General features: G+C 43.7%; 1 protein-coding gene across 1 annotated transcript in view; it reads right to left on the bottom strand.

The window, feature by feature from the left end:
• Positions 1–20759, bottom strand: part of iqgap1 (IQ motif containing GTPase activating protein 1) — a 43445-nt gene extending 22686 nt beyond the window's left edge. Inside the window, exons 1-4 of the mRNA XM_006804447.3 lie at positions 20486–20759; positions 19316–19418; positions 499–655; positions 323–400 (exon numbers count right to left, since the gene is read on the bottom strand). Of these exons, the coding sequence (XP_006804510.2) occupies positions 323–400; positions 499–655; positions 19316–19418; positions 20486–20528 (381 nt within the window). The 5' untranslated portion in view covers positions 20529–20759. The remainder of the gene's footprint in view (positions 1–322; positions 401–498; positions 656–19315; positions 19419–20485) is intronic.
• Positions 20760–21312: the final 553 nt, after the last annotated feature.

Below are 21312 nucleotides of genomic sequence, written 5' to 3' on the forward strand. Positions count from 1 at the left end.
TTAAGCCGCTTATTTAAATCTGACAAAGTTTACTTTTAACAGTCACTGGCTGCAGGACCGACACCCTGTCACATATTTACTGTAACGTCATCTCTAGCACACTTCTTTGCAAGCTTAGCTCAGGCTACCTGGGACCATTTGATGTCTTGAGGGTGAGAAATTGAAATGTCAAACAAAGCGTGTGCTTTGAATGCGAGCACTAGCATCACGTAACTGGCTGACAATATGCAAAACCAACACAATCCAGTAAGTCTCGGTTGTAAATGCTTAACTGACCGTTTGTGCACATTTGTGTCCCCTGTGGGCTTTGAGCCGGCCTTACCTTTGGCAGTCCCTTCTCCGCCATGGCGTTGAGCCACTGGATGACATTGTCTGTGTGTCTAAAATGAAGACCAGTCGCCTGTAAGAGAGACGTATTACATCAGAGGAGAACAAAGGCTCACAGTAACAAATTACAGTAAATAAATGACAAATGCATAAACATCTGCATGTTTTCACCTTGTACCGTGTCTGCTCACGGTCGTAAATCTTCTTGAGGGAAACTGTCTGCGGCGCAAAGAAGTTGCCCAGTTTGGCCAGATAAACGCCGTTTCTCAGCCCCTCCTCCAGCTCTGTTGTTGGAGGCAACTCCTCATCCAGGCAGGCCTCCATCCATCTGCAAGGAGGGCAGCACAAACACGTATCATGCATTACAGTCAACAAAAAGCACAACTTCAGGAGAAGATGGAAACACTGCAGTGCCTCTTAAAGGCCATGAAACAAAGTGAGTCATTGCTCACAGCAAATATCACAGACGCATGCAAAGAATATTTGGTCTTGATGTTTAGATTTCCCCCAATAGGTTTAAAGGCGACAAAGCTAACCATAGCCGATAGCTATAAGCTAAATCAACACACTTAGCAAGACCGCTCTCGAGAACATTTTCTGACAAATACTCAGAAACCTGCTCTGAAGTGCAGCTGAGAAGTTTTGGTTTTTAACCCAAAGCACAAACAACTTTTTGTATGTAATGCACGCTAGTGTTAGCACGTGCAGTTAGCAACACTGCACCTCCATGACTGCCACCCCTGCTATTAGAATAAGAGCAAAACACTTTCATCTAAAACGGCTCTTTTTGTATAGCAAGTTTTATTTCAGGATAAATGCCATTAAAATATAAACACATCGGCCATCAGAAGTTTCCACAGAAACATTTTCCTACCGTAGCCTGATTCATTGGTTATTATGAATAAGGAGTAAGCCCTGCTCGGGTTTAATATTAATGCCGTAGGTCCAAAAGGTCCAACCTCACAGTTAAAAAGGATCCAACTAGTGTCTTGACTTGATCTCAGGGGGAAAGAGCACAGCTTTCCTTCCTGTGTTGATCCGTTTCACACATCAGTATTAATTCTCTGCAGCTCCAAGACAACAAACCCCCCTAACCTGGCTAGTGCTGCTAACCCCTCAGCATTCCTCACGCGTGACATTTCATTTCTTCCAGGTCACACTGTGGAGGCGCATTCCCGCTGAGTGACAGTGTCAGCCCTGGGCCACAGAGCAGACACGCTGAGCTCTCTCACTGGGACGCAACTGGTGGACTAGATTCCACCAGCAAATGTCACTTACCAGTAACAACATATGAAGCCAGCCAATGTTAGTATGTAATTTAAATCACCCTGTCATCTCCTTTCATTCTCTTAAATACGGGTCAGTTTACACTCATGAAAGGAGGAATGACCCCTGCAGCAAAGCATCATGGTGGCGTGTAACAGCATGGCGAACTTTTCTGCTCTAATACTGCTTATGAAACTACTCTGAGTTTTATCTGTGTGACATCACAGTGTGAAGGCAGTGAAATGAAATGTGTTCTTTTGAACAGACAGCCTGTGTTAGCATTCGCTAAGGAAACACTCCCACTCTTCAGAAACAGCACAAGGTTAACTATACGCTGATTACAAGATTCCTTTCCTCCTACAGACAGACTGTCCTTCACACACACACACACACACACACACACACACACACACACACTTGTGAAAACTGTCTCTGACTTTATTTAATCAAATACAAAGTACAGAGGCTCATTTTTAGGCAACATCCACGTCTAAGCTCTTGTTAAGACACTTGTGTGACGAAACATTCACAGCAACATTTTCCAACGTGAGAAGCCAGCGAACCACCAGCTGAAACAACTTCCCTCTCAGGAAGTCGTGACACAGGGTCTCCAGACAGGCCTGCTATTGAGGCTGAGGTGACGGACCCACAGCGCAGGGCTCGGGCCTGCCAGGCAGGAACAAGCCCCCCCTTTCACTGCACATGGGAGCAGTGAAAGGCTCCACAAAGGCTGCTCAGTAATGGCTCTTTTATCAAGGCTATACACATTCCCCTTTTCCCCCCAAATACAGACACACCCTCCACTTAACTGGGAAGGACGGCGGCCATGAATGGGATCTCTGAATTGTTTGTCGTTAACTACGGCAAAGAGCTGCCAAAAATGATCCGTGTGACATTTACAGGCGTGTCTACAATTCAAAAAATAACCACAAATATGAAAATGTTATCTGAAGTCTCTAGAATGGCTGTAAACAGTCTTATCAAAGACGTGACGGTTCAAGAACGTCCTCTGGGACAAGCTCATCGAAGGCTAAAGCTACATTCATGTCATACCAAAAAGATCACCATTAGAAAACTTCTGATATCAAGTTTTTTTGTCCCACTCGACAAAAGAGTTTAAGAGCTGCACGCTTTCACACGGACATTAAGTCAGGATTCATGTTTGTGAAACTAAACCAAATCAAATGTTCACACTTCAATGATAATATTGGACCGATACTAAAAACATGAGACAAAGCAAATTAGTGACAATTAAGATTATTTTTAATACTTTTTCCAACAAGGCCCTTATTTAGGAGACAGCTTTCAATATGTATACTAGCTAGCAACAGTTTACACTGGAAGTACCAGTTTAATGATTTCTGTTGAGAAGCACTAACATTCAGTGCTGACACTCACACTGAATATACGTATTCACGAAGAAGTGCAGATGTTTGATGCTCATCGTCCTGCTTTTACTTAAGTTTCAGTTTAATCACTTCACAGACCGCTAACATGATGTAATGCAGCGCGTGAAAACCAGGCTCAAGGTCAGGTTACTTTTTTAAAATGGTAAGAAGACATCAAACTAAATCAATCTACATGAGTGTGGTTTCATAATGATGACAATAACGTTACACTGCTGTGATTCAGACATGGATGATTTTTTAAAGACAGGAATTCTAAAGTTGTTACTTTCTGATAATAAGTCTCATCTGTGGAGCTGTAGAAGTTTGTGAAAGTAACAGTAATATGCAGAATAAACTACAAGGCCAAATAACCAGTGTTGGGAGGTTACTTTTAAAGTGTATTCCACTACAGATTACAGATTACATGCCCCAAAATGTATTTTGTAACGTATTCCATCGTATTCTGAATACTTTGGATTACTTAATATATTATCATGCTTTTTTACAACTACATGAATGTGATTTATTACTGTTACTGAAGGTTACTCGTCATACCAACTAGATGCTTAAATCTTAATATAAATGAGTAACAGTAGGTGGACATTAGGTAAGGCTGCACTTTTTGCAACGATCTCGTGTAGAAAATTATTCCGTGCGTATATAAAACAGGTCCGCGGCTCTGAACCGTAGTAAAGAGACCTCTGGCTAATACGTCGGGTTCGTGTCGGGCTCGTAGCTGAAAACTAGCTTTACTTTGTTGTCTGGGTCAACTTTGCTAGCAGAGACAGAGAGAGGCGTTGAAAGGCTGCTCCAACAGAACTTATTGTTTCAGAGGAAAACACGAACACGGTGTACAGTCGAGTCTTAATAGCTTACTTACAACTGGGCTCGTCAGGCACTCTTCTTGGCTGCAGTGGTTATTATTATATTTACATGTTTCCAGCTCCCGTTTCTGCTCGATGACAGATCGTACTTTTCCTTTTTCTCCCTCCCTCGCTCTCAGACACATAACGGGTATGACAGTCCATTCTCCCTGCAGCACGGACTACACTGCCCATCAGGCTACATGCTTTAGGGCGATGCCTGTAACACTCTGCCTGTTGCCTTCATATTAAATCATTTTTGTAAATAATTTTTTAAAATATTTCTTCACATCATTATGCTCCTGCAAGTAGAGGTGACATGGGTCACGAGACTGAGACACAGACATCAGAGCCTCTAGAGCCCCAAAAACAGAGAGGGCATAGCCGAACATATGAAACAGGAAAAGACCGCCGTGTAATCCATTTATTTCAACAAAGTAACTGTATTCTGAATACTACCTTTTTAAACGGTAACTGTAACAGAATACAGTTACTTATATTTTGTATTTTAAATATGTAACGGCAGTACATGTACTCTGTTAGTCCCCAGCACTGCAAAGAATCAGCCTCGAGCTGAACATCTGCTGCTGGATCCATAGATCTTTGTTTTGAAAGGAACCTTTTCTTTTGAAAAAGCAGACAGCTGTCCTTCCTTAGGAAGCACAGCTCCAGCCCCAGAAACTGCTGCTAAACTTCTCCAGGACCACCATAGAGAGCATCCTAACAGACTGCATCGCAGTGCGGTGCAGAAGCTGCACAGCTGCTGGACTGTGGCAGGGCCGTACAGCTGGAGGGCCCACACCACAGACTAATACAATCCCACACAAACAGACCAAGAGGAGCTTCTTCCTCGGGCTGTGGCCTCCATCAGCCCCACCCCTCCACATACAACGAGGTGCACTGATAACTGTCAGGACACTCATGTACCCCTATATAAGCACTGTCTCAGGTTTAATAATCTATTTATCATTTTTAATATTTATACTTAATGTTATTTTGCTGATCACAGCAGAGTTATGTTGTTGTCCTTGTATAATGACAAAGACTATTCTACCCTAACAGCACAGGACACAGAGGGAAACTGCAGGAATTATTGTCTCATTCCTCCTCAGGTCCTGCACGCTTTCAGGAAGCCGATGTCAGTGCTGAGTTCAGAGGTCAGTCTCATAGGAAGAGGTCTGCTACTGACCGCTGTTACTCCAGGAAGACACACCGACCACGCCTCTGCCTGCTATCGAGGCGCATCCTCTTGTTTTCCTGCATAACTTAAATCAAACGGCCTATACTTGCCCTGCACTCTCTTTGCTAGGATGGTGGGTTTGAGATGGAGGCGGAGCGTTAATAACATAAGCTAACTTCAGTCGCTTCCCTTTTCCCCAGGTTTCACTTTTGGACACAGACACACCGTTAACGTTTGATAACAGCTCAGAAATATAGGCTGTGCAGGCCACACGCCTGGTTACTGTACAGCTGAGTCACTGCTGCCCGATGCCTCTCAGGGAGCAGCCTCATAGGTTTCAATGCCTCATTGTTTGGAACAGTTAGGTCAGGGCTATAAAGAACGATAATGTGCTTCAGTGAGTCGAGTGTGCACATTAGTGAAATTATATTGGTTTAGCATGATAGACATGTGTCTAATGTGAGGCAGGTAATTACACTGATGAACCGTAATTAAGAAACCAGCATTTAGAAATTGTATGTTTGAGGGGAAAATAAAAAGTCCTTTATGAAGAAAATCCCACTAAAAAGCAGAAGTCAAGCACTGCCGCAGGAAATGACAATTCAGCATTTTAGTCACATGATCAAATATGTTTGCTTATGATAGCATGAACCACACTCAGTGCTGTTTTATTATGGTCGGACAGAATGATCTCACACCTGGTTGATGATCTTTCTTCATTTCATGCTTTTAATTTTTTACCATTTATAACCAGATTATTTCACATGGGAGTCCAATTAAATCCTGAGTACTAGTAACACTAGAAAATTCAGCAACTGAGGTCAGAGACAGCGAGACTAGCTCAAAGCTTTTATGGTTAGTCCAACTAGTTCATTTATGTTAAATACATTTCCTGCTCATTACAAAAGAAACCTTTGATCAAATTGTAGTTTATATGTTATATTGTGACAGAACTGTAGGAATAAGTTTTGGTTTAGTGAGCCAAGCACCAGTAAAGCCTCACGTCCACACCTATGGAGCTTGTTCTTTTTACATCGCTTAAAAGATCCAGGATTAACTGGATAATCCTGGATTGGCTAAACCTGGGAATGCTGATACGGTTTATTTGGTTCTAATGCAAGTGAACTGAATTAGCTGAGTAGCCATGAATCACTTGAACTGATTGCACAGTGTTGTGGTCACAGTGTAGGGGAAACGTATAGATGAATGCTGTGACAGGAGTCTGCATAGCTACAGCTCGATGAGAGCTTCTGTTTGAGGGCTCTGAGATGAAAGAAACAAAGGAGTGGCTGTTGAATCACAATCACAGAAAACGTGACCACGTTTTTACCCAACCACAGCAGCCGCTGTTTGTCCAACGATGCTCGCTCCACTTGAAATCTTCTTCGTGTCACGAATGCAGCATTTGACTGAAACCTCCCAAACCAGACGAGCCCGGCGTGGTTGGACATTTAGTTCCATCATGTAATACATGCAATAACCGTGCTGTGCAGCAGGTTTGATTTCTATGCTATTTTACTGTGACACCCAATCCAACAGGAGAAATATCCGGGACCTCATCAAATGGCAGTTTGCAGGATTACCATCCTGGTTAAAATGGGAATGCCCCTGTGGAGAACGGTCCCTGCGACAGACGTATTCATTGGTGCGATGAGCAGAAACACATGCATCACCAGTAGGGCTGGGCTATATCATACCGTTCACGGTAATACCGGTGTCATTTTGGGCAAGGATAGGAAAATGAAATATCGCGATAGAATATGGGTAAAACGTGCATGCACAGTGCCTATGTTTACATATGCACATGGCGGCGACGAAGAATGAGAAGAGCGAAAACGGATCATTGAATGAAACGGATGAACCAGAACTGGTTTGTAAAAATGCTGCAACTTCAGTGGTGTGGAACTGGTTTAGCTTTTGTCCATCAGATACACACCAAAGCACTATTTTTGGTAGCGCATGCTAGCGGGCCGTCGTTATTACCGTGTTGTTTGGAAAATACGGCACACTTAAAATCAATCCTTTTATTTATTTTTCTGAAAATCGACAGTGCCCCTTATAATCCCGTGTGCCTTATGTATGAATTCTGGTTGTGTTTACTGACCTCGAAACGATTTTATGTACACGGTGCTCGAAAATCTGTCAAATGTTTTAGTACGACTTTGCTAAGCTACGAACCCGCACCACTTGATGGATTGTCGGAGCATTACGGCTATCGTAGGCTGGAGCCTCGCGGAGTGATACGTACTGTGCTTCAACATAATATTGTGTGTGTATAACCTCTTTTTAAGTTTTGTGGATATTATGCATGCTTATGCTGAGGATATGTCGGCCAATTTCCACTGGAAATGCCTTTTGGTTAAACTGTCAGCAAGGAATTTTCACTGTTACATTTAATGCACAACAACTTTAATGCACATAAAAAACAGCTGCTTGTTTAAGTGAAAATACATTGATGGGGTTTTTTGCACTAATAAAGTTGTGGAGTTGTAAAGTATTTTGTCTAGTGTCAATTATATCGTCAGTTATATTGTTATCGCAAATTTTCAAATGTATATCGTGATAAATATTTTTGGTCATATCGCCCTGCTCTAATCACCAGGCCTAACATTGGGCCACTTTTAGCCTGTGGATGGACCGAGCTGTGGAGAAAAGCAGGAAAAGGCTGAGTGACGACAGCGCCGAGCTTCGGCACTTATCGACGTGAGCTCAGTCTCGCATTGTTCCCCAGCATTACAGACCTATTTCTGTGTGTGCCTGAAAAGAGAAGGGTAGGAAGTGGTGTTTACATAATAGCTGGAAAGGCAAATGATGTGTGGTGAGCCTTATCTAGCAGCAGCACAATGTCAAGGCACACATGACCTCTATGTCCTGCTCTGTGAACCTCTGTGATGCTTAAGGAAGGTGTGTATGCTCAGCCACAACTCTAACACCACAGGCCAATCCAGCCCAGTGGGAATCTGACTGCGTTTCATGGAAAACGAGGCTGTGAGTGATGGAGGGAGACGAGGAGAGAAACGACAGGAGGGAATACAAAGAAAGATGAGTGAAAGCCAAGTTGTCCATTACATGCTTTGCTGCAACACTGGAATCTGTGCACCAAGTGACCTTGCACTTTCCCCACTCACAGTCAAACAGCCTGTCCTGTCTGTGACAGCAAAGTTACCCTGCACTCACCCACGCCTGCTCCACACAACCCTCTGCTGTCCTTTATGCTACAGAAGGCTTTGATGGATTTATTATTTGCCACCTTGGACATTCTGCTGCATTCTCGTGTTAAACGTGAGCTCAGCACATATGCAGGCATGTGCAACAAAAGCTCAAGATTCAGGCTACACCAGCTGCTTTGTTTCAGACACTTTTTCCTGTCCTTGACTCTGTATGATGTCAGAGAGAGCTGATGTAGATAATGCAGTTATCTAAGGCAGCGGTCCCCAAACCGCTGCTGTGAGGCACACAGCTGCTGCTGAAACCTTATCGTTATCAGGACTCAAAAAGCCTTTTTAAGACAGAAGATGAACATTAACTTATCCGAAAAATAAGGACGACTTGGAACTGTGAAGTATGCAAAGCAGCTCTCGTAGAGCCCCAAGAATGTGAGTCCAAGCACGTCCGACCTGCCTTTACTCGAGTCCCGAGGTCACCTGAGGTCAAATAACAGCTGATGTACAGTACAGCAGGGGGTTGGTGAGCAGGGACGAAACTATTGTGAAGTCCAGAGTGCAGTCTCAAGTTTCACAGGTGGAGGTAGGGCAGGACCTTTCCCGCAGGGCATTTATGGAGCACTAATCCCTCTCCCTTTCATTCCCATCTCATTCCCTCATTCTCAACTGTTTACTGCCAGCCGAGTGACTCAGGCCTGTTTTCTGGGACGCCTCGCTGTCTCCCAGGAAACAGGCAGCAGGTAGTATTTACACAAATACCCAAAATACTACACTGAATACTACGATGAAGACTCGTGTCTCAAAAGGCACAAAGAGCAGAGGAAAGCTGAGTTTCCTGTTAAAACAACCAAGCAAAGAAAAAGAGAAGAAACTAGTGAACAAGTGTTTTTACTGAAATTTCACCAACAAAAATAAAACTTTGCTCAGAATGAATAAAACAAAAATGTCATCCTTGGAAGCTTTTCATTCCAAGGATGACATGGAATGAATGAGCACATCAGCTGAGCCTTCAGGTTTAGTCACCTGACGACTGTAAGAGGCCACTTCTCACCTCCTACCCAGGCTGTGACATTACGTAACAAGTATTGCAGCAGCAGCAGCAGCTGTACACAACAGCGTTGGGAAACTTTTGAAAACAGGAAGCTGCAGGCAGTTGGCCGGAGCTTTAGGAGGAACTGTGCTGCTCTTGAAGAGTGAGAAAACTGGGCTTCTGTTTTACACTGCAACATGACGCTCGGCATGGGGACAGTCCTAATCTTAACTTCAACACCAAAATACAGATTTACAGTTTAAAGCCTTTCATTGCTGTTGCTTCAATTCTCTTCGTCCATGCAATCGATGTTCGTTTTCCTTTTTTAAGCATAAACGTCCTAAAATCTTCTTTTCAGTACTGTGGGTGTCAGATGACAGGCAAGTAAGGGACGAACGACAATACGATGTAAAAGCTCAGATAAAAGATAAAACACAGAGGATCCTTGTGTTTAGCATGATAGGTGGTTTATTCGACTGGCTTCTCTTGAGCTAAGATTAAAAGATATTGACGTCGCACCGTTCCCACGTATTAAGAAGACAATAAGAAAGAAACTTTATCGTGTCACGGGTTAATGTGTGATGAGAAATTCTGCACTCCACAGATGTCTCTCTCATATCATATATTCAACACTATGCTAACACAGCATGAGGCAAGCTAATAACAAAGGGTCAAGAGTTTACAGGTCACATAATGTGATAACTCCATGTAACATAATGTGTTGTGTCAACCTTAATTTAGATTAATTTCTCTTCAGCACAGCTGTGAGGGGTGCACTCAGTGATACCGAGAGCAGGGAACAGAACCTAGTGTGAGTGTAAATGTGAGCAGCGTGCAGTGAAAGACTCACACAGAGCTAAAATAAGTGTGGTCCAAATAAACAACACCAACATGTCATTTTTTTATTTTACTAATCAAATATCACTTCAGTAAAATTATGTTCACGGATTTATTCGTGTCTTAAATTTTATTTTATAAAGTTAGGAAAACAGTCTTGTCTGTTGATAGGTTTGTAGCTTAAACCTATTCGTTGGAACGTTGAAGACAATTTAATTACACAGCAAAAGCAAGACACGAGCAGGCAAAGTTCTTTATGTTTCTCGTGCACGGGAGAGAACTGGACAAACGCCGCCCCTTCGCTTGACCCCAGTCGCTCTCGTCCGCTCCCCCATAACACTGCTCTTTTATTGAGGTTACATGAATATACATAGGTTCATTAGGGTTCATTAAGAGCAGATATAACCTCTCTCCTGACCTTAAGTTGTGCGTGCATGCCAGAGTGCTCTGGGAGGCACACAGAGTCTCCACAGGCTACTAAGAATCAAACCTCTACCAACATGACACTGATTATAAAACTCTAAGCATATGAGTAGATATTTCTAAGCATAAATGACAATCCACTATATAAACCTGACATCTGTTGTTGCCTTACATATAAAAGAATGATTCCTAGTCTCTTGCCGTGGCCAAGAATAAAGCTTATTATAACCTTTTATGTAAGTTCGCCTGAAAAAAAGAAGATATATGTTAATTGATATCTAAATACATCTTTGGCCTCTTTCACTTTCACCCAACACCTCGAACCCTTGAAGAATAGACGTTCACAAGACTTAACATGAGGAACTTTGAGACGTCAGTGAAGCTCTGGCTGTCATAAATATTAATGTATCCAGCGCACACATTAATATTAGCCCTTTAGCTAATGTCAGTTACCCAATAGCCACATTAGCTGTCAAAGCTAATTAGCTGTAAAATCTAATGTGGCTATTGAGCTACTGATAAAATTAACACTCACTGCATAGCATTAACAGGACAACACAATTATTAATTTTATTGCTTTCTTTAACAAGACAAATAATATTAAACATACTTGGCTAAACCTTCATGAAGAAAAGCGTGAGTGATTGGTTGTTGCAGTGACTCAGCCACACCTCTGGTTAGCAGAAAGGCTAGCGTTAGCTTAGAGCATTGTGAAAGCAGAGAGAAACACACAATCTGCACCAAGAGCATTTTCATTCATTAAGCAAATGAAGGTAGATACAGCTTAATGCGCCTGTGTGAGTGGATTTTGTGTTGCGGGAAGAGAGTTTCTTAGTGTGCGAGAGAAGTAGCAGCAGCCACAAAAAGAAAGAAGGAAAAGTGGATGTTGTTAGCGGCAGTCGCATTCGTTGACTGCACCGTCAGCTCATATCTGCCGTGAGGTTGACTGAACTAGTTACTTCTCTAATTGAAAGGGAGCAGAGCAGTTTGATTTTCAATTTAGAGTTATTGCTATAGAATTTATGCTGAATAAAGTACAAGGATTTAAACAGATTACACAAAAATCCCAAAGATTTCCACTCGTATAACAAGAGCTTAGTGGCCTCGTCGTCAGCTGCCAATGATGTAACCCAACAACCACCTCACTGTGCCACTTGTGATATCTCTCCCCACTGTCGACCACCTCGTCTGTGAAGAAATTCTCATCACTGTTAAGTGATGGGCGAAATGTTTTCCCCATTTTAAGAGGTGACACACTTTTGCTGTCCAACAGCGTTTACTATGACCTGAAGGATGGATTTCATCTGAGCAAAAACAGCCTGAGTGCAGCATGTCAGTCAGTGTCAGCGAGGGTGAAATCACAGGTAAACTCTGCTGTCGTCATGGCAACAAGCTAGGTTTTTTGTTAGTTCACCTTCAAATTTATTACCAAAGTCCACGAAAAAATCCCAAACTAATCAACTACAACTGCAGTATTTTAGAGCACAACAGCCGCACACAGGTATCTACAGTTACATCACAGCAGTATGGCTGGCTTTGAGGTTGAATAGTAGAAGGAAACTTGTTTGTCGTTGTGTATGAGACCTGGTAGCATTACACTAAGAGCTTCACAGTTACAGCATCATTTGACCTTTGTGCTGTCTTATTCAGAGTAAAGGTTCAACTCTCGTGCAAAGCATACCCAAATTCTGTTTGCGAAGTGTGGGTGGGAGGAAAAAGATCAGAGAAGGGGAATCAATAAAGAACAATGACTGGGTTCATCATTTGCAGTGACCTTAAACATAATGGATACAATAAATGATCTTAGAGCAGTTATGTGGGCTACACATGACGAGTGGCTGTTATGGAAAGTAAGCTATAGCGCTAAGTTAGAGTCGATGTAACTTTCCCAAAATGCTTAAGTCGTTGGCGTATTTTTTTAGATTCACATGTTCGGTTTCTTGCGGAGTTCACTCTCGTTTGCGTGTGCTGAACATAACCAGCAGCCAGCAAGGTTAGCTTAGTACTGAGACCAGCGGGGAAACCGTTAGCGTAGCACCTAATCAGTGCCACGAATTCTCACATTTCATTTGTTCGTCTGTCCAACAACCAAAGCACGACCGCCTCTTGGGCTCCAAATCAAAGAGGGACACAAAACTGGTTTAATCTAAGCTTTATAACGGAAAGTTCCAGCAATGAGTCATTGCAACCTGTTTCAGTCATTTACATAACTGCACTGCCATTTCTTTTCAGTTTTCAAATCCAAATCCTTTCTAACATTTTGCAGGAAAACTGTCATGTAAATACGTACGAGACATTCTGTGAGCTGTTAATAGACCTGAAAATGAACCACACTCTCACAAAAGAAAACAAAGCCAGACACCTTCCTGTTCTTAATCTCGCCACCTCAGCGCGCTGTCAGCGGCAGGACTAATACCACAGATGGCAGCTGGACGACATCGGTGGTACACACTGACCTGGTGACTGAAGTGCTTCTGAGAGGGTACGAAGCACAAACTGACTACGTAACCACACCTCTGTTATCAATTATAACATTTTCATGGTGAGTGATGCACGTGATTTTGGCACCTACAATCTGGAACCTTCCAGACACCCACTCAGGATGCTGTAATATTAATGGACAAGTATAAAAGATGGAGACAACAAAAACCTTTTATAAACTCTGAGCATTTAGATTTACAGCGCATTCATCTGTTTCACTTATATCTCTCAGCTTCGTGGTGTCTGCAGGTAAAAGAATTGTTTGTTGTCGTTTTACTTCTTTAACCTGACAGGTGAGTCCGATCTCTGATCTGACCATAAAAGTCAGTCAGGATTCCACCTACGCCTGGACAATAGTTTTATCACTTCCTCCTTGTTCTTTTGAACAGGCTGTGAGTTTTAATTAAAAAACTTTAAAAAAAAAAACAAGAATTCATGTCCAATGGACAAATTAGAAGAAACTCAAGTTGGAAGATGACAAAGTTTTTCCTTCCTAAAATAACTGCCACTCAGTGTTTTCTTTTAAATCCATTTTTTTCCCCAAAACATTTTTAATTTTTTTGTTATTGTTGTAACAAGATTATTTTCCAAATCTGGAATAAATAAACTATATCATATAAAGGTACTGATTTTTTTGTAACAAATGGACAGAAATAACATCGACACACACACATTTTTGTCCAATTAGGTAACACATGCCTTTTGTATAGTCACTCTGCTAAAGGCCAATTTTGAACTGGAAAAACCCAGCTATACTATCAGTTTACCAGCCCATACTGTAAAATCAAACAGGTAACCTCTGCCCCTCTTTTTCACCCAAAACAAACACATGCTCCTCTGCTGCTTACAGTATGCTGCGCATGGTGCCGTCAGCTTTGGGGGGGTAACCTGTCACGACCCGCTCCTACACCCCAAACACAACATCGTGATCTGCAGAAAACATATGCTGAGTGCGTGACTCGCACCCAGCTTCACTACACTGCAGAACATACAGACAGGAAATGATCATGAGAAAAAAAAATTGTAACCCACATGACACTGTGTGCCATCTGTGCACTGAGACTACCTGAAATTGTTTTCTGTTTGTGGCAATGTATGAAATGTATGAAATGTATGAAATGTATGAAATGTCTGAATGTGTAGCCTGGATCAATAAAAATAGTATCACACTGAAAACATGTCTGACTGCATTCCCACTGCACACTGCACGAAAGGAGCAGAAAGTGAAAGAAAATTGAAGCAAAACTTCAGAAACATTAGATATAAGATAAGTTTCTTCTTATGTAAATGTTACCCAAAAACGCTGCTTTCACCTTCTCAAACAGGACGACTGGATTTCTACTTTGGATTTTTTCTTTTTCATGAAATGGGGGGGGGGGGGGGGGGGGGGGGGGGGGGCAGCTGCTGGATTACTAGACAATGAAAATAATCATAATAATCATAATAATCATGGCCTCTCCAGTGAACGGAGCTCAGCAGACACCTCTGTGCTAGCAGAGCTGCGCGGCTCACTTACCATTCAAATATGGTGTGATAAAGAGCAGGTTGCCTGAGCCTCACTGCTTGCTTCTGTGCATTTAATGGGAACATGAAGATAAGAGCGATAAAACCTGCTGTCGTTTGCATCCGTCTGCCGGCTGGCAGGTATGAAACGGGCACTTGTGTCTGTATCGACACTCGAATACACATCTGACAGTAGTAGTGTTGGAGCGATGGCGGTGCATTCCCACAGCCAGGTACAGGCTCACGCCCTGCTGTGCATCTGTCACATGCATTCATATCATACCACACACACTCGCTGCATTCCTGTGCCCCGGCCTTTCTCTGCAGGTGTTCCCTACATGGAGTCGCTTCACTGCCTGAAACTCTGATGTAACAACTGTAACAGATTCCTGCCACCAACGGCCCGGGACGCCGTCACTCAGAGGAGTCGTTCTTGTAGAGGTCAAGAGCAAATACTGTGCCGCTACTGGCAACAGACTATTTAAATCAACAGAGGAATTGTGTCTTCATCAAACATCGTAGACTTCCCTTGGAAACAAAGCTGTGATCAGCTAGTGGGGCAGTTGGATTAAGTCTGGTAGAAACTAATGTAAAGAAGGGAAATAACCCAGACTGGTTTATCCAGGACCGCACGCACACAGACGCACACAGATAAACGCACGCACACACAGACACACACAGATACACGCACGCACACACACACACAGACACACACGCGTTACTGAATCCTTTCCTCCAGGTTTGTCTGATATTCACAAACCAGAGAAATGTTGAAAAATCATGTTTGTTAATTTTAAGAAAACAGGGCGTCCTGCCCAACGCCACCTTCAGGGCTAAGAAATGAAGCCAACACACAAGTGGTAAAAGCTGCAGTACCTGCAATGGCCACTTGAGGCTGTTCTAGAAACAAGTCAATTCCCAAACGCTTCCAAGTAAAAGGAGTTTACAGCAGAAATGAGCATCAGTAAGGATCACTGTGGTCACTATCACTATGATTGATGAGGCTTTTACATTTGATGATTGCTACCTCACTATTACAGTAACGTCAACATCAGAAATTGAAATCTGATTTCAAAATAATATTAAAGATTTCAAAATATTGAAATATATTTTCACACTCATAGGCCATTGTTGCAATGCAGGATGGGTAGTGAAACAGTTGGAGTGATCTTGGAGCTCACAGTGAGACAAAAAGTCCTGTGTTAATGAGGCGAAGCCAACGTAACGTAACCGCTATTCAAACAGACACAGGCAGGCGTGTCTTTGCAGCACCTGCTCCTCGATGCCAACTGGGAGGCTGTGCTGGTTAAAAGCTCCACTTTCATTCAGCTGGTAGAGGTCAGTTTGTAACTTTCATTTTATGATAAAAAGTCTATTACTAACGGTAATTTCAAAGATTAGTAATGACTGCCGTCATACAGTCCTTCTCCAGTTTTATATCAGAGTCAGTTTCATGTTGACGCACAGAAACGTGGCCCATAATTACAGGCCCGAACGCTTCTCCAGGCCACTGTGTGTATCAGACACGCCTGCATCACACTGAGCTCTTGGGAATTGCTGAGCTGCCTGATCATGCAGACTGTCTGCTTCCTCCGGGATCGGGGCAGTGAGCCCATCGTTTAGCATCCAGCTGAACAGCGTCTAATATTTTCCTTCTTTTACAATCCGACAGTGATTTTCACTCATTTTCCTGAGGGAGTTGTGAGTCCTCGTGGGAGAAAGTTGTAGTAGCAGCATCTGGTTTTAGTCTTCACTTACCACCAGCAGCATTTGTGAACTCTTTCAGCCAACAACATTGATGAAGTGCATGTGGATGGAAGTGCTGAGAACACAGCTGCAGGGCTTTTAGGGCTCGTCCTCGTCCAAAAGCCCCCCCTCTCAAAGACTGATGTAACGTCCCTTGATTCCTTCAGACTGACAATCCCAACCAAAAAGCAGCACGCTGTGGCATATTTTTATATTTATATAATCGGGTCCATTCTGAACTGTGTAATGACAGCTCTGTGACAATCTGTGTGATCAGCAGGCTGTGCCATCAGAGTGAAGTCTTGAAAAGAAAAATGAACAAGTGTCACATGTTGAATGGTGTGATCTTATATTATCAGCATATTAATGCCGACAAATTGAAATAGTTTAGGTTCCCAAACTAAGGCAAGAACTTAGCTAAATATCGAATTTACCAATATGGTCTCACATATGCTTTCTTCCAGCAACGCAGTGTGAAAAACACAGGAAGCTCATGTGACCCCACATTTCATACTTAGTGCTTTGCTCACCTAAAATGTGCTCTTTTCCTCTCAAGTGTCCTGATTTACCAAATTTACAAATCCTAGAAAGCATTTCAGGGGTAAAAAAAAAGCCGCCCAACTGAAGCAGGAATGTCAGATACTCCGAAATCATTCCAAGGATTTCCTGATGCCCGCCCGTGTGAGCCGGTGACGGACGAGGGGCAACACACACCTTCACTGCAGAAGTACAATCACACAGAATCAGAGCGCACGCAGCCTCGCAGCAACCCGGCTCCACTCACACCGGAACCTGTTGCTATGACAACTGTGGGTTTCTGTGGCAACAGTGGGAGATATTAAAATCAACAGGGACTGAGTCACTTCCTGTCTAACACAATCCTTCCTCTTTTGAACCCATGAGCCCGCGGCCGGGTTGACTCCACACACACTGAAAGCAAACATACGTGGCTGCTGACAAGCTCGGGCAACCGCCACCTTTCTCACACACACACACACACACACACACACACACACACACGTATGTGTGTCTAAGAGAAAGAACAGACCTCACCTATTTCGTCATGAATGTACTAACGAAATCACCCCCAAAACAAGAAGTCGGCTCAACATAAAGTTACAAGGTGTGGCTGCTTGAACCTTTTCAAGTGTGATGATCTGCATTTAGCAATTAATGTTCAAGTACGCTCACCCTGACAACTGAGCTATCCAGTCATACTGCAAGGGTCCTCATAGAGACTTTCTGTTGGGGTCACAGGGTGTTGCTCAGACAACACAGCAAAGAAAATAAGTAAACAGAGTACGCCTGTGGCTTTTACTCCAGTGAAACCACAGACCTCCAGCATCACTACATGTTTGAAAGTAGGGCTTGTTAGCATACAGATCATTAGAACTTCTTCCAACATTTCAACGATGGTCACTGAGTGGAGCACCACACATGACATCCACCTAAGAAAAAGCAAGTGTTCTCCAAAGCTAAACGTTTTACCCGTCAGATCAAAGAGTCACTGAAAGGATCACATTGGATTGCGATACGCTGTTACGCAGTCAGCACCAAAACCACCGCCGTTCAGAGACGTCACTTCCGAGCTGCTTGTTCTCTCCAAACTGTAACTTCAGCACAGGTTGAGATTAAACGATGACACGTCTCCGCTGCACGCAACAGTGAAGCTGTGATACGCTTCAGTCAATAAATAGACTCCTGCTTTCTTTCTAGCAAATGTTACATCTCACACTCACAGGTTACATGAGGGCAGACATGCATTTGAATTAGGAACCAAATCAGTGACTTGCTCTGGCTACTCAGATCTTCCCGTGCATGCTTCACATTACCATAACTCCTCAAACATTTTGAGCCAAAATTACTAAATAAGTGCAGCCTGCCTGTCGTGAGCGATAAAGCGTTAACAGATGGCAGATTAGCCAGAAATGAAAACGATGACACCTCCATACAAGCCATGAACGAGTTCTGCCGCAGATAAGACATTTTCTCCCGTTCTTTAAAGCCAGAAACACTTTTCAGTCATTTGGAGGACAGGCGGGATTTTTCTCACTGTGTTGCAACATTTAACCACATTCTCTGGGTTTTGGGGACTAAACTCAGTTTGGTTCTAATATTCTTCGTTTTAAATTGAGCTGATTGTTTTCAGTGGGCGACCCAGACTCTTTCACTTCAGAGCCGGGCTGCTTTAATATGTACAGACTGCAGGTTGGCACAGTTTCACTGAAACAATCATGGCCTTTCCTAAAAGACACACATTCACCTCGTATGTATCCTAATGTGTTATCAGTGGCTTCACAGATAAGCACTTCACCCGTGCCACATGCACTAATGTACCCTGATACTATCGTGGACGCTGGCATTTAAACTGATAACAACCCGGGCCGTCCCCGTCCGTCTGTGACTGACACAAAGTGTTTGAGCCTCTCTGATATTTGTTGTTAGATTACAGGACAGTCTGATATTCTGCCTCAGTCCATTTACATGGGGATGGGACCCACAGACTGTTTCTGGATAGTTTTCATGGTTTGAGCTCGTTGAACACAGTGATGAACTGTGATCAATCAAAGTGGTTTTCACATGTGGTCTTCAGCCCAACGAATGATTAACACCTTTTCTTTCTTTTTTTTTTTTACATGCAGAATTGTCTGAAGGCCTGAACATCACAGCTGTGCAGCAATCCTTACAGCCGAGATGTCATGTGTCTCAGATCATTTGACCTTCACTATCACAGCATTTCCCAGAGAGGTGACGAGCTCCCCGCCCTGAAAAACTCTGGACGCTGATTTTGAATCCAGTCTGGGATGCTGGGATGCTGTCCCGGGTGTTTCTGTTGCATCAGCCCAGCTTTACTGGCAACAAGTTCAGACTGGACATACATTCTTTAAAAAGAAAAAAAAGGCAACAGGGCCGATCACTTTGACCTTCTTATGAGTCGTCCCTGGTCTGTTTTCTGTAGCTTTTTGGAAACTGGTAGTTTTCTACATAATTCTCTGTGTATATAATCTGATTGCAGGGGCTCAGTGCGAGCTGACTCACAGCTCTTACTCATTAGCCCTGCTGCCTCTGCAGGCTCAGCTGACTTGCAGATGAAGTGACTTTCTTACCTTTTGGCTTCCTCCAGGTGGCACAGGTACTCATAGGCCATGTTCTGCTGGCGCCGCTCATCCATCTCCTCGGCCGTGAGCCGCTCCACGCCATCCAGTACAGCTGGAGGCAGGAAACACAAGGAATGCTTTTGAAACAGCAGGAATACATGGAAAATAAGAAACTATGGCTGTGTTGCTGCACAAAGAGCCTCACAGTGTGGTTATTCACAAACAGCGTTTACACAATGTTCACCTCGTCAGTTTTTGTTTTGCTTGCATAACTATGGAAATCTTTCCAACCAGCAGCTGGCCTCTAACTTCCTCCGTAAAGCCAGCGTGTTTGTAAGTCATCTGTGCTTCACACATGAACACAGGTGCGTGTAACTTTAGGGAATGCATGTGTGTGGAGATGGCAAACAGTAACCCACACAATGCAGAGGAAGTCACAGGGCGATTCCCCGTGAGATTACACAGAGGCCTGCACAGAGCATGAGTCCCTACAGCCGTGGGGTTTTTCCCACATAAGGATGGGAGGGGGATGGGGACGAGAGGAGGGGAGGGACCACCTCAGCAGGTAAAACAGCTTTCAGCAGAAACGGAACATACGGGGCGCTAAGACTTCAGAAACGGCCTCCTGTTTGGAACCAGGTTTGGTATCCACTCATAAATGACACACCATCGGCTAAGCAAACCACTTCACATTTTCCACACTGCGTGGATAACGTGTCACAGTGCAATCGCCACACGTTGCCTCAAAAGGTCTGAGTTTATGGGCGGTGGTTGTTAAATTGGTAGCTGTTCGCTTCATGTGTGCGAGGACGCAAAACTTTGGACTATCGCCGTCTGTCCCGTTTCCACCAGGTCCAGTCCCCATCCCACGTCCACGTACGAACTAACTTGGACGTAAAGCGGCATTTAAGAAGGAAAAAGTCGGGGAAACTGCTTGCCCGCTCTACGATGCCTTGCTATTAAAACGCGGAAGTCATGATTTAAGCTGTAACATGCCGTCAGAAATAAAGAGCCAAGCTCGCCGTGAGCGCTTTCTACTAACATACAACGTCTGGTTCGGGACTTTGAGGAGTCTTGCGTGAGCACAGTGTCCGCTGTGGTCCGGGGCTGTGTGCGGTTAAAGGAAGCCTTCCTGCCTGGCATCTCAAGGTGAGCACGGGGGGAAAGCGCATAACTTACAGCCATATCTGGGCCGGGGCCCGTCTGCCTCTGAAGTTGACATCCTCCTCTGTCGAGAAACGCGACTCTCTGCGCTCCACTGCAGTCACGAAGAAAAGTTGAAGCGCAACTTCAGTCCCCAAACTCAACGGAACTTTGAAAAGAGCAACACGCCGAGAAAGAGCCGAAAGAAAAGCGCACAGGACCTTTCGGCCCTCTTGTTCCTCCTCTGCACAGTTTGAGTTGAGAGCTTTTTTTTCTTCTTCTTCTTCAAACCTCACTGATGTCACTGGGTGTGTTCTTCATAATCCTGAAGTATGCGTTTCAGGAAACACGGTTTAGCAGCCTGGGGCCGGCCAAGCTGCAGGCGCAGCGCCCCCTGCCGTCCACTCGAAGGTGGATAGTGCAGGGAGGTTCCCAAGCGGAGGTCCGGGGGACCCCCGGGAACCCTCTGGGACCGGGGAAATCGCAATGACATGACAAAGTGTTGCATTTTCCAAGAACCTTCCTGTCCAACCTGTAATATTGGGCAGTAAATATAAGTCAGCATGTGTTAATGCAGATTTGACCCAAGTGTTCATCTGCAACAAACACTGGGGGGAAAAGGATGCTGTGACTTTCTGGGATAACGATGTATTTACAGTAGAAAGCTGGAGTAATAGACACAATAAGATAAGATAAACCTTTATTTGTCCCACACGTGGGAAATTTGTTTGTTCACAGCAGAAAGTGGACAGTGCAAAGTTAAGAGCAGCAGAAATTAAGAAAAAAAATAAGATAAACTAGAATAACATACCAAATACAATCAGAATGACAATGATAAAAATGGTTGGCGAATGTGCACAACC

The sequence above is a fragment of the Neolamprologus brichardi genome, chromosome 1 (assembly GCF_056152115.1).
Source record: "Neolamprologus brichardi isolate AB-2024 chromosome 1, ASM5615211v1, whole genome shotgun sequence".
Lineage (NCBI taxonomy): Eukaryota > Metazoa > Chordata > Actinopteri > Cichliformes > Cichlidae > Neolamprologus > Neolamprologus brichardi.